Raw genomic sequence first — 14,335 nt, 5'->3', positions numbered from 1 at the left:
TGTGGTTGCTCTGAGGGTTACAATTATTTGTTAGATTACAAATTTGGCAAGTGTAAAGTCAGTTTAAGGCAGTGTTAATATCACCTACATGGGAAACACACATAAAAATGTAAGTGCTGGACCAGATGAGTAGAGAGATCAAACAGGATTTTTAAGGGCATTACTTTCAAAATTTGGAGTGGAGATGTCCCCTCTCATAACCACCTCATGAAGTTCTGTGTCTACAGAACAACAAAACAACAACAAAAGAATTCATGTAACAGAAATCAGAATGCTTCACAGTTGAAAACAGAATTACATAACTATTTTAAATATGCAAACTTTAAAAACGATAATCAGAAGTGACAGACATTTAGCTTTTCCAGGGATTCATAAAGGAAAAAATGTATTTTTAGTCCTGTGCCATACCACCTAATAGAAAATGTGTCAACAAATTTCTCAGTGGTCAGCTGTTCTATTATATACATTTTAAATAGTTGGATTATTACTCTGAAAAATCAAATAGATGCACTCAGGTGTCATCTAGAGGGCAAACAAAGGGTAGTTTATTTGAAGAAAAGCATAGGCAACCTGTGACAGTATGATCTGTACATTGTCCCTTCCTGTGCCCAGGAAGTGACAGCTGGTGTGACAGTGCCATCTACTGAAGTCCCGACGGACAGTCGATGCAGGCACCTCTGTCAAAGCCTTTTCCTTCTGCTGACCCTGCTACATGGTCAGCATTTCAGCCAAACCGCCCCAGGGAAGCTGAGGCCGCGGGCTCCGTCACTGCCTTGGCTATCAGCTCTGGAGAAATGCACTGCCCGGCGCTGCGGGTTTAATGCGGGTTTGATGCACGCCAGTTTTCTCCCGGGGGGAAACTCCTGCAACTTCCACCATTACAAATACAGTTTTAATGCTTGGCTCTCCCGACTGGCAGGTCTGTGGCAAAGGGAGCAGAGGAAGTGTGGTTTGCTGTGGTTTGAATCCACATAATAAAAGGTCATTTCCAATCCAAAAGGCTGGATGGCGCTCCAAGCAACGCAGTCTAGTGGAAGCAGGGGGGTTGGAACCAGATGGTCTTTAAGGTCCCTTGCAACCCAAGCCACTCTATGGTTCCATAATTTTGAGCCTCAGCTAGGGCTGATTTGCCAACAGCAGTTAGGCAGCAGAAACAGTCTGAGATTTCCAGTGCTCAACAGCCTGGGCTGCTGCAGACTCAGAAATCCATAGGCAGCTCTTCCTTTCCAGAGGAAAAGGATGGTGGGGCTGATGCTCACAGAGGAGCACAAGGGCCTGCAGGTGCCTGGTGCTCACATGCATTTTGTGGGCTTGAGCTGCTGCTGTTCATCCTGGTTAACTCATCCACTGCTCGTCTCCATGGGGTTTGGAGCAGCCTTTACCAGGCTGTGGAAGCAACCTACTTGGTGATTCAGGTTAAAGAGACCCTGTTTCCATGGGCTGATGCCTTCTCAGACAAAGCTTTAATAAGTGGAAAGTGTGAAATGTGTTAGGTTTACCCGAAACACTTATTTAGGAAATTAACTTTATTTTGGAGCCAATACAGTAGAATTATATATATAATATGAATGAAGCTACCCATCTAGCAGATGAGAAGATCTATGAGGTCATTCCTTAAGCTGGAGGGGGGGGGGTAAGTGAATTCCAAAACTCAATTAGCTAGAATTTTAAATACGAATATGCATTTTGTTTAATTTAAAAAAAACATGTCAAGAATGTATGTTTATACCAAGGTAAATTTTGATTCTATGTTTTTTAAGTCTATACTAAACTTTTCACTGGTTTGTTGGGAGGTAGATTTTGGGACAAAGTTCAACTAAGAGCTCAAACCAGGACGATGAGGTAATTCATAGACATACCCACGTTTCAGGATTTTATCCAAACCAAACCTGAACTTCTTTTTTTTTTCAGTTCCCTTATGGGAGAGGTTGAGTTGAGAGAGTGAGAGAGAAAAGAGACAATGAACAGAAAAAAGAAAAAAAAAGGAAAAGCATTTCTATATTTTGTCTATAGAGATATTACTTCTTCTTTTTGCAGATATTTGTTGCAGATCTTGCAGATCCTAAATGAGGGCCTTTGCTATGCAACACCACGGTCAAAAGCAGTGAAAAATAATCATGGCAGCATGTGCTTATGGAATTTCTCAGGCAAATGCACCAGTAAACACTCCCAAGATGTTTCCTTGGATTTGAAAATATTAAAAACATTAGATTGGTGAATAGAAATGAATACATATGTATCCATTTTCAGATATGAACTCTCCAAATGCTAGACATATTATTTTCAAACTAGAAAAACTTGATGCATTTTTAGAGTTACAAAACTGTTCCAAATGAAGTTTGTTCATATAGCCCTTGTGGTCCATACAGAAAAACAGCTTTTTGTTTATAAAAGCAAATAAATACAATGAAAGTTACCCATTTCCTAGTATCTTGTAGATGAAAGAGAGAGTGATTTGTAAAGTGCAGCTGGCTTCAGCAGGGAAAGCTGAATTGTGAAAGCAAGCTGACCATCTGAGGGAATGATGTAGGCTCAGAAAAGAAATTAACAACACTGATGAAATCCACAGGAAATCACTTATTATGGTAGTCATAAAAATAACAAACCAGAATGCTTGCCCTGTCAATTACTGCAGCCAGGGCTAATGCTGTCATGATGCTGCAATCACAGAGTCAGCTGTGCATGTGCACAGATGGATGTGCTGCTCCATACACAGATACTGAATACAGAGCTGCTTTCAGATGTGTTTTACACATCTTTACAACAGAGATCTTTACAAGCAGAACAGGGTTTGGATGCTTCAGCAGTATTTGTTTAATAGAAAGTAACACCAAAAAAGTACTTACAGCAGTTTGGTTTATTTTGGCTGATGCTGTCCTGTGTTCTGTAATAAATTGATTTTAACTAATCCATCTTCTGATTTATGAAAAAGCAGCTATTACAGCTTAGGGCAGCAAATTAAATGGCACCAACCCTATTGGATGGAATAAAGCTGAGCTTCTTTACAAAGAAATACAATCGTTGCCCAGTGACTGCGGTAATACCTAATATCCATCTGGTGTTGTCCATAAACAGCTATTTTTAGGGCTGCTACTTAAAACGTGAGAAGCTTGCTGCACTTTAAATACAGCAGAGTGTGACTCCTCGCTGTGCTAAGCATCAGAAATCATGTTTATGGAGGCAAGCTCTGTGTTTACAGTGGTGGCGTGTGGGAGTCCCACTTTAGAGGAAAAAGGAAACGAAGATTGCTCAGCTATCTGGTGCAGAGCTTTGGCAAGAACATCCTCTATTCATGGAATAGCCTTCATTAAAAAATCCCAGGGTGGTTTTTGGCATTCAAAACCAGTTAAAAGCAGAATCAACCATTAACTGCTATGTATTTAGTTTAAAGTACTTCCAGATTGTGACAAGAAGCTGCAGGCATATTATTTATCAAATAAAATGGCGCCAGTCAGGGCAGAGAGCTGGTTACACTCTCTATCAGCTGCACTGTGTAAAGGTCTGATGCAAAATAGGGTGCAGAAAGCGGAAAGGCTCCCCTCAGCTTCAGTGGGTTTTGGGCCAGGCCTCAGGAGCGCAAGGTGAAGGAAATGAGAAACATTTATAGCTCTGTTGCAAACAGAGCTATAAATGACAAGTCACTAATCTGCTTCTCCATCTGTGTCTCGCTGAGCTGAGGATTAGAAGCCTTTGAATTTGACAGTTTGCCTTTTCAAGGCGTTTTCGGTCTGGTATATAACTTAAACTTCAGCAACTCCCTATGGTAGTGGATATTATTTTAAGACTTGTACCCAGAAATTGAATCCAAATTCAAGAAGGAGGATTACAGGTTGTCTCTCAACAGGGAGCTGTCGGGCTGAAGCGAGGTTACAGAGGCAGTTTTGCCTTGCACCAGTTTTATTTGGTACTTCAGCTCCCTGTTTTTCCCAACTATCCTGCGTGCAGAAATTTGCTGCTGATGCCAAGAATGGCATCATTAACGCAGGGCAGAAAATGGGATTTGGGTGAATCAGAGTATTAGAAGCGGGGGGGCTGAAACGCAGCAGGAGACGGACAGAGAAAAGGGCCTGGAGAACTTCTGAGCTCTTGCACGCACATCCGTGGGGGCTAGCGGGAGACGCCGAAAGCCACTTCCAGCTCCCAGGTCAGCGCGGCCACGGAAAAGACCAGCGCGGTGCTGTGACACACTAGGTCAAGTATTTCCTGTGCAGCGATGGAGGGCCTGCCCGGCCCAGGGGACATCCCCGCGGGGCTGCGCCACCCCCGTCCCGGCAAGGTGAACCGGGAGCGGCGCGGATGGAGACATGGGCCGTGCCTTGCCCCGGCCGGGCGGAGCGGGGAGGAGCCGCGGTACTGCGAGGTACGGCGGGCAGGGCGGGGGGCTGCCCGAACCCGCGGCCGCCGCTGGCACCGCAGCCGCGGGTGCGAGCTGGCGCGGAGCCAGGCTTTGGCACGGCTGGAGAGGCGAGGCCGGGGCGGCAGCTGCCGCTCGGAGCGCAGGGCCCCGCAGCCGGGGCCGTGCCGTGCCGTGCCGTGCCTCTGTAGCGGCTCGGGGCAGCGCCCGCCACGGCCAAGGAAAACTAACGGAAACTCTTTCAGGGAGCCCTGCGCGTGCGCCGCCGCGCGCGCTGAGCCCCCCGCCCGCGCGGAGCACGTCGGGGCTCGTGGTTCGCACAGGCGGGGCGGCCCGCGGCAGAACGCGCTGGCGGGACTACAGCTCCCGGCAGCCCCCACACGGCGCAGCCCCGTCCCGTCCCGTCCCATCCCGGGCGGCTCTGGTGTGTGTGTGGGGAGCCGCGGGGCTGGAGATGCGCGAGTGGCCGCTCCGGCCCGGGGCAGCGGGGCCGCAGGTGAGTGCGGCGGGACCGGGGGCGCCGCCGCCGCCGCTGTGGGCGGGAACCGCCGCGGGGCCGCGGTGTGTGGGTTCGAGGGTCGGGGCCGCCGCCGCCACCGCGCCGGGGAAGGGCGGGGGCGGACTCGAAAAGTTCCTGCCGCGGCGGCGTGAGCGGCCGCCGAGCCCGGCACGGGCCGTGCCCCGGGGGAGCGCCCGCCGGCCCCCGCGGGGGGAGAGCGCCGCGGCGGCAGCTCCGCCCTGGGAGCCCCGGGGTGGGGGTGACGGGCCGAGGCCACATCATCTCCGGAGATGGTGCCGGCGGGGGCGGGTCGCGCAGCGGGGATTTAAACCTGGGAGGGACGGGCGGCTGCCAGCGCCAGCCCGGACGGGGCTGCGTGACCCGCGGCAGGCAGGACGCGACCCGCCGGTCCCGCCCGGCATCCGTGGCGGGGAGCTGCCGTCCCTCCCGGTGGGAACGGCCCCTGCGGGGGTAAGAACTGCGAATGGAGGCGCCTGGAGCGGGGCTCGACGTCCGCCACTCGCCTCGCATCGGGACGGAAGGGCGCGTTAAGGGCTAGGTGTTGGAGAAGCTGCCCGGGAGACGCTTGGTTTGGGGGCAGCGGAAACGGGAGGGACAGCGCTTCTGGGCGAGCGCAGGCTGCGAGCTGGGCTGCAGGGGAAGGAGGCAGAGGGACTCCTTCATTGCCCCTGTTCCTCTCTGCTTTTTGAGGTACAGGGTTTTCCTTGCATAAATAAAATTGCAGCGTTGTAGACTGCATGTCAGTTTCAGCATACACTTATTTGATTTGATGTTCGGAAGAACTATATTCTCACTACAAAGCGAACAGTTTCTATGGCTTTCCTTTCATACCATTCTTTCCTACCAAGTAACAAAAATAAACTTCTTCAAAGGCGTGTATGCAAATACACGTGATATCAAAAGGTTTTGTCAATGCAAATGCATCGTGCCTTTGATAAATATAATTAACGTTCTAATTAGGCAGTTGTAGGTGAGCTTCCACAGGGTATTTTCACCATTTAATTTAAACTTGCCTAGCAGACTCATTAATTCTTTCACATCATAAGGCTTTTCTGTTCTCTATTATGTTGGTTAGGCATCGTTTTTTGTAATTCAAATCCACCCCTAAGGCTTTGTATTTGCTGTCTCTGGTATCTGTGAGAGGTGAGGGAGAGGAAAGCAGTAAGTAGAAAACAAGAACAAGTCATCTTCAAACAAACTTGAAGGCGCTGTGAAGCTGATTTCTTGAGAAAGGTCCTTAAATGTTACTGCTGCTGTCCTTACTCTTCCTATTTTTTGCTTTCATCTGTGTCGTGTTTAGCCTGTTCTTTAAGGCTGAAGTTTCTTTTCGGATGTGGTTGCTGTATGTCCAACAAGTCTTCTGTATTTGAAGGCAAGAGTTGCTAGATAACTCTGCTGAAAATCCAAATGTATCAATTTGTTCTCTCTTACAGAGCCTCTGTTAGGAATTTTTGTCACAGTAACGAGCTCTTTTTCCTTCCAGTACTGCAAACTGTGTATCTGTGTTTCCTTATCTGCCTTTCAGAATGGAATGACAGTGGGGTTTTGAGTTATTACACTGGTAAACACCAGGAGTGCATAGTGTATTAATTGGACTGTTAGCAATTCTCAGCCTTATTTCTGGGAAGGACAACATCTGCTATGTGCAATAAGATGTGGCATTTCTCTTCTGAAATTTTATTGCAACAGTAATACACTTTCTGAGATTTTTGTTTGTTTGTTTTGGTTTTGTTTTTTAGTAAAGGGAAGGAAGAAATGTGTGAGTTTACTGATTTTGGTATCCTGTATGGATCAACGCTCCTTAAAAACTGTTAGCAATATGTAGTATCTATGTATTTGGACCACTTTTGCATCCATGGAAAACTTTTCCTGTGGCAGCAGTTGCATGGGGAATCTTGAAATTATTCTTTTCAAGCATTTCAGCTGCTCATGAAATGCTTGAAATATTGAATCAAGTAGCATAGCATCTTGTAACAAGTATCTCAAGCTCATGAAATTATTTATTTTCAAAGGTTATAGCAGACTTGCTTTTTTAATCAGACGTGTGAGTATTATTGAATAATTTTTTCCCCAAAGGAACCAACTGATGCTCAATTGTAGGCTCTGCATATTTCGTATAGTTAGTTTGTGCAAGTCATTCTTCAGTTTTCTTGAATAACGCTATTAAAATGATACCCTGAGTACATGCTGCCACATAGAGTTTGAGTTTTTATCTTGTATTTTTTTTGACATTTCTATGCATTTAATGAATTTCCTTCCCTACCCACCAGCTTCTCAATACAGATGTACAGAGCAGAGCTGTGTTCTACTGCTCCCCTACCTTTTTTGTTGTTTTCCTCTTAAGTGCTAAGGGCTTTGCTCTGCTAAGCTGTCATTAATTAGAAGTTGTAGTAGCAGACTGGTGAGTGCTAGATCTGATTTTTTTAGTGTATCATACAGTGGGAAAGCAGTTAAGTTTAATTTACAAATACAAAATGCCTCTAATGTAACACATTTGAGTAAAAGGAATTGGTATCCTGCTGCGTAAAAGTGGAGTGGTTGTGACATGGGTCTGTGACTTTCATGCCTTTCACGTGAAATAACAACTTTATCTTTTCCCCTACAGGCAGAGTACAATGTTTCAAAACGCTGGAGATTATCTGGGTGATGCTAGAGATTACGTTTAATATGATTGTGTCTTCAGACATTTTGCTCCTCTATTTCATGAGCTAAAATATTTTATAACAATGGAATTGGGTATCTTCATTGATCTTCAAGTTCACCGTGTCCTGTGAATCCAGAGAAGACTTTCTGAAGGAGGAATAGATTCATCACATTCATGGACTTCTGTTGCTCAAGGATACACTTTTTTTTTCGTTGTGAAAGGCGATCTGCGTGAAGATGAGTCTTCATTTGAGATATGATCTTTGTAACTAGGTGAACAAGGATACTTTTAATGAATTATCAACATCTATTTCAATCTGTTTCTCCAGCTTTTGTTTTTTAATAAAAAATGAAGAACAAGTATAAAACAGGAGAGCTGATGTGTTTCTGTGAGGCCTTTTTGTAAGCCTCTGTGTCTGGATGTGGTGCTAAAGGACAGGCAATCTGCTTTTGATCAGCTGATTGTAACTGCAGGAAGAGAACCTTTAATTTAAAGTAACTTGCAGCTGTAATTATTTTACTCTTTGGCTTGCATCGAATGAAAGGGAAATTTAAGTTTTACTGGTCAGGAGCATTTTACTGAACTAAGAAAGGGAAACTTACATTATCCTTGTTTTCATTTCAAACAAAGAACTGATAGCATTTTTCACTTAGAATTTGACTACTAGGGAGATCTCGGCAGAGTAAAGCAAGTCAGATGTCAGCAAACGACTCTTCTCCCCCATCCTTACAGAAGTTTTCCCCACCTACGTCTCATGCTGCTGCATCACAGACCCCAACTTTGTCTTCAAGTCCCCAGTCGGGCCTCTCCAGTCGACTCTCCAATGGCAGTTTCAGTACCCAGAGCCTCACCAACTCCCGAGGCTCTATGCATGGGATCTCCTTCCTTCTGCAGATTGGTCTCACTCGAGAGACGGTCACCATTGAAGCTCAGGACCTGTCCCTCTCTGCTGTTAAAGACCTCGTGTGCTCAATAGTTTACCAGAAGGTATGGTATAATGCTGCCGTGTTCTGCTGATGGCAACAGTTGTTTGCTAACAGGCTGTTTAGTAATAGCACCTGAGATATGTCAAGAGTTTGGTATGGTGACAAGGATCTATGCTAGGTATTTGCAATTATGGAGAAAGAAATTTTGGTAACTCTCAAGGGAGAACCTTTTAATTCAAAAGGAGTAAACCTTCCTCTTACTTTCTCACTTGTGAAATCTAGTAAAAGAAGATGTAGAATTTCCTGCAAGAATGACTTTTCACAATATAAGCAGTTTTTTTTCCTTTCAACAATTGCCAATGATACCTTAGGTTTTTACTAGCTTATGCTTACTACTGTTGAGGAATGTTCTTGGATCTGTATAGCCAGCCACAGTGACAGGACCAATTGCGGCTACAGACGTGCGTTGCAGGGCCACAGACTTGATACTAGCTGTTCTTTTTGTTTCTAGTTAATAACTAAAGGTCCCACCAAACAGCTAATAATGTCCTAGTACTGTTTTTCTGTATACTGAATACATGTGTTACTCCTATATGTCAATGTAGTTTCTGTTAGGAGAGGGTTGACTGAGAAATAAGAGAACCTTTGCACACTTCCCCATGGTGTCTTGGCTGCCCTGTTGCAAATGGTGTCTATCTAGGAAGGAAGTAACACTGATCATGCTGGTTTTGCATCCAGTTTTTATCTTTAGGTTAGGAAGGTTAGATCCCAGGAAGCAGCCTGAAAGAAGTTAACAGTATTTCATAAAGTAAGAAATAATGGCTATTTTCTGTCAAGGTCAGGGAATTTTCTCCATGTCTTTCATTGTTGCAATAATTGTGATATTTATAATTGGTTAGTTTTATTATATAATTCTTTTTCACCTAATAGCCTGAAAAAACATAAGCGCATTATATGTTATTTGCGTATGCTTGTGTATCTTTTTTCCCCATCTCATAACTTACTGCATATTTTTCATATAAGATATTTAATATCTTTTGTATTTTTACAAACTAGTTGTCAAACAAGCCAATTTCATGATAACTTCCAAAATATAATTCAGCATGTTAGTTCCTTTCTGAAGAGATGAGTTATTTGGGTCAACTTTTTTCTTTTTCATGTACCATGCATGTTAGGTGTACCTTTACGCAGCCATTTTAGGGGCTGCTTTTTCTTTCTATATCAGCTCCCTCTCTTTACATCTGTATATTTCCTGTCTTGTATCTTAAAGAAAGATGAAAACAAGTACATTCACAGTTACTTTTCTTTTTTCCTTTCTGTTTTTTCGGCAGGCTCAGCTAAAAGTGTAACATGAGGTCTTCTTGTAGCTCCAAGTTCTTACATGCTAAGCCTAATCTACTGCAAAACTGATGAGGTTTTCATGATCGGTTTTCCTTTTTGTTTGGCTTTGCTGCAGTTTCTGCTCTCCTGCGGCTGACACTACCAGAAAGTGACTGCTCAGTGAAAACATGTTGCAGGCAGCAAACTGATTAGGAAACAACCTCATGGGTGGTGGATTCATCTTTCATAAGTAGTTTTGCAGCTAGTGCATGAGTGGCAGTATTCTCCCTGGATGCTCAATTTGACAGCAGTATGTCCTGCCTTGACTCTTTTTCTCTTAGATCTGGTGACTATTTCAAGACTGTTGAATGTTCTAGGATTAGTGGATACCTAATGTGAAAATTACGAACTGCGTTCTTGTCGGTAGTCATGCGAATGGTTGCTTTTTTTTTCCAGTTAAAAGCTTTGAAGCTGCTGGGTATGCTGTTGAGATTCAACAGTGTTAAAGCTCCTCTTTCCTCTGGTATTCCACAGCCTGCTTAAACTGTCTTGACTGCAGGGTACTGTGTGGTTTGTTGTTTTGATGGTTCTGCTTACCAGTATCTAGTTACTGTTGCATTTCTTTAATGAATAAGGAGAAATCCCTTTTTTTTACTTGGAATAATAATTGATAGCTTTTCTTCTTATTTGAGTGCTATCTTTACCAGAGTTAAACAGATGTTTCCTTACTTAACAGTAACATTTCAAGTTAGTATTCCTCTATGTCATCTGGAACAAACTAAAACTCTGAGGAGTCCTTCTTCGTTTACTTGGGAGCTTGAACCACCTGCCTTACTGTATTTGAGGTTACAATTACAGTGTCAAAAATGTTGGTTAAGGCTCTCTTTTCTGTGTTTCCTGCTTCAGACACTGGTGTTCAGTGTAGCTTGTTCAGGTTTTGCAGAAGAGTAATCAGAAGCAGCATCAGCAGAACTGAAACTAAAGAGACATGTGTCTACAAAGACAGTGAGATGAGTAATGCAAATATTTGGTGTGTCTCTTAGCTCTCATACAGATGTTCTTAACATTAGGAGATGTTTTTTTCTTTTTAAGTGTTTTTCTTCAATTTTTTTCAATTATAAAGTTAAGTTTGGGGTTTACTGTGTTAGGGTTGTTGTGTACTGGAATGGTTAATAGAAGTCCTCAGAAAATCCAAACTTTTGACTTTATAGGGATGCTTAAAAAAAATTCTCGTTTATGGTCTCGAGTACATTCACGGTCTTAATTCCTTATCTAGGTTGCTGTGTATTAAAGTATCAGACGTACAGTTCTCAGGGGCAGTCTGAAGAGGAACATAAACTGGACACATATGACTGCTGGAACAGAGGGACAGTGTTTAGAAGCAGAAAAACTTGTAGCAGGTAGACAGTGTGTGTCTTTGCACAATATTCAGATATTACAGAGGCAGTTCTTAATCCTGTTCTGTGTTGGAATACTGTCTCCTCACATGAAGTAGAGCAAAGGGATTACTGACTTTAAAGTAGAAACTTGCCTGTGGTGATGTTCCACTGCCTGCGAACTGAGAGTTGTGTTGGACAGCATGCTCTAAATGCTGTATTTTAATTTACCTAATTTTATTCTGGGTAGAGCTATAAATGAAAAACATTTGATTACTCTAGCTAAAAGTTTAACTTAAACTATTACTTGTGTAGTGTCAGTACCTGCAAGATTTGTTGTAACTTTTTCAGTAAATTTATAAGTCTTTACTTTCATGTTTCTGCAACTTCTCTATCTTTTTTGATCCACAGACCTGTCCTTCATAGTTTTCACTTTCAGTCATACTCAACATTCTCCTTCTCTGTATATATTTCCTCTGATGGCTTTGTTATATTTTGCTCTGAAACAGACCAATTGCTCTCCTGCCTTAGAATGTTCTCCTGAATTTCTCATGATCATTTAACTGTTGCATTCTTTTTGATTGAGTACTGATACTTTACCTGTGCAATCTGTTTCCTACTCTTCCCGCCTAGTTTTTCTAGAACAGTTTTTTTGACTGAACCCACCCAAAGTCACCATTTAGCAAAATCAAAGAGGTATTTCTTATGTCTTGCTGATAAGATTCCACTTCTGTATTTTCATTGCATTACAAGGATCATAATGCATCCATATTGCAGATGGATCTCTACAACTCTTGCAGTTACAACTTAAGTGTAATAACTAAGTAACAGAACTGCAACCAGTGTTCTGGGTTTTTCTCCAGGTTAAGCCTGTGATAGTTCCCGGTGTTTGTTTTTGAAAGGCTCTAAAATGAATGCAAATCATCTCTTCTGTCCAGATGTGCTCAAATCTGTTTTCCTCCTACTGCTCTGCCTTCTTGACTTGTCAACTCCTTTCTTCATGTGAGCTAAGTAATGCAGAGCCTTAGCAAGAATTGAGGCATGAGGAGCAAACATGCTTGTGAGAAGGTGGGAGCTGGGGGAGTTACTGAGGGTACAGAAGTGTTACATGGGGGGCAGATCAGCATTTCCAGCATGATAATAGGTTTGTATGCTGGAAAACCTAGCCAAGCAGTTGTCTAAGTATGTCTGTAGTGAGGCATCTGATGAGGGAAAGACCTCCTGCAACACGTTTGAAGCTAATCGTCTGTGTGATAATGTGATTTGGCACATGATTCTAAAGAGTGGGGTAGGGATGCAGGATAATAGAATGGATGACTTCAGTGAACGGAGAGACTTTCCAATGGTGTTTTGGACCATTAGACTTTGGAATTAACTTTCAGTGGTTTGAAGCATTTGTTTTGAGTTATGACGGGTCATGAGATATTGGACCTTGAAACAATATCCGCCTACGCTTTTCCCTAGTGTGAATTTTTGGCAACTACTCCAGAACTTTGTAAAGTAACTCCTGGAACTTGAAGTAAAGGGATTTTTCAGTTACTGCTAAGATAGAAAGAAGCCTCAGTTGTGTTTCACTCAGCAGTACTGACTGCTGCATGTTGGTTGAGTTCTTCTGGATAAAAAAGACCATGTAATGTACTCTCAATTAAAGCTAGCTACGCTGTAATACTTACAGTATGAGCATGCTAGATAACACCAATGATTTTTCCTCAGTGTAACTGCAATAGTGCTGTGTTATTTTATAACACAACAATAGTTGTGTTATTTGTGCTACTGCTACCCAAGTATTAAGAATTACATATATTCTTGATATAAGTTGATGATATTGTTGTACCAGAGATTAATTTTGGCACAGTCTAGTGCATATGTAGACTTCCCACAAGTGATTTCCTGTCACTAGATGCTCTTTTGGAACTGTCAAGACTGGGAACAGTCATGTTTTTGCTTTTAGGAAACTCAGTAATACTGGGATTAGCAGTTTATATGTTCTGAGTAACTGTGTAGATACATTAGGCTTTTATGCAGGAAAGTAATAGCTGTATAATCCCATAAGATAAAACAGGCTTTAAAAAATTCTGCTTTGAGTTTTGTTTTCAAGTTTACATTATGAGCTCTTAACACTTCAAAGGAACTGGATAATGTTCTTCCTTAACAGCTTCGTGTAACTGAGCATAAGGAAAGCTATAAAAGTTGTACTTTGCTGCAGTACAAGAGAGAAGAATTTGGTAGTGTACAACTTGAATATAGTTCAACTATTGAACATAGTTTAGGCTTTGCGTAAAAATTCTGTTAAAAGATACCACTTGAAATAGAACCCCTGTTAATCGATGAGGTTATTCTTGGCCAGCAGTCTGCACATAGCCTTCTGGCCAAGGTGCTAGCAAGGAATGCTGTATTCCCGAATGGACTGGGGAGCGGAAGAGAGAGCAGGGCGCCGCATGCCTGTAAGGAGCCAAGCTGCTTGGTTGGAGCTGATTGCTCCCTGCATCGAGGCCCGGCCAAGTGCCTTAGACAGGGCTCTGCTGGGCCACCTGCAGCTCATCAGAGCCGGCCGTGGGGAGGGCAGCCAGCCAGTGCTTCCATGGCTTGGGTGCACGAGGCTGGAGTGGGGGCAGAGGAGAGGAATCTGAGCCAGAGCGTGAGCAAAGGAGTTGGGAGGCAGGCATCTTCCCGGTAGGGTCTGTTCTTTTATAACTGGGATTTTTTTTTTGTGCGGGTGGGGGAGAAGTGTGCAAAGAAAGAGCAGGATTATTTCATCTAACTTGAAAAATTTTATTAGGTATGATTGAATTTGGAGGCTGCTGTAGCTCTGTCCTTATGTGCAGCTATGGACAGCAAGACTGACCACGTATTCCTGATAGACACTAGCATTTGGATATGAGTGTGCAACACATACATGTATATGCACAGATCTGAACAGATCAACAGTGTGTCTGTCTGTGAGCACTCACATGAGCACAAACAGCACCAGCGGTCCCATGCTGTATCAGTCTCTGGTGGTTCAGGATGGAGGTCTGGTAGTGGGGAAAAAAATGTACAGACATGTACCCGCTCACCCACCAGTAAAAAAATAGCAACAATAAAAGATGGGTATCTCCAGCAGCCGGCTTCAAGCACTCTCTGCTACTTCAGAAGCAGCTGCTGGATCTTGGTCTTTTCAGTTGCTGATGCCTGGATATTCAAGCTCTTGCTTTC

At 43.4% G+C, this 14,335-nt stretch overlaps 1 protein-coding gene across 2 annotated transcripts in view; it reads left to right on the top strand.

Annotated features, from left to right (window-relative positions):
- The first annotated feature begins 1,364 nt into the window (after positions 1–1,364).
- Positions 1,365–14,335, top strand: part of PRKD3 (protein kinase D3) — a 47,084-nt gene continuing 34,113 nt past the window's right edge. The window contains exons 1-2 of one of the 2 annotated variants that reach the window (XM_068185345.1): positions 1,365–1,633; positions 7,486–8,505. In XM_068185345.1, coding sequence (XP_068041446.1) covers positions 8,215–8,505 — 291 coding nt within the window. In that variant the 5' untranslated portion in view covers positions 1,365–1,633; positions 7,486–8,214. Of the gene's footprint in view, positions 1,634–4,688; positions 4,851–7,479; positions 8,506–14,335 lie in introns of those variants that run through there. The other variant, XM_068185344.1, reaches the window with a different exon arrangement.

The sequence above is a fragment of the Anomalospiza imberbis genome, chromosome 3 (assembly GCF_031753505.1).
Source record: "Anomalospiza imberbis isolate Cuckoo-Finch-1a 21T00152 chromosome 3, ASM3175350v1, whole genome shotgun sequence".
Taxonomy (NCBI): Eukaryota; Metazoa; Chordata; class Aves; order Passeriformes; family Viduidae; genus Anomalospiza; species Anomalospiza imberbis.
This window is presented reverse-complemented; position numbering and strand designations above follow the sequence as displayed.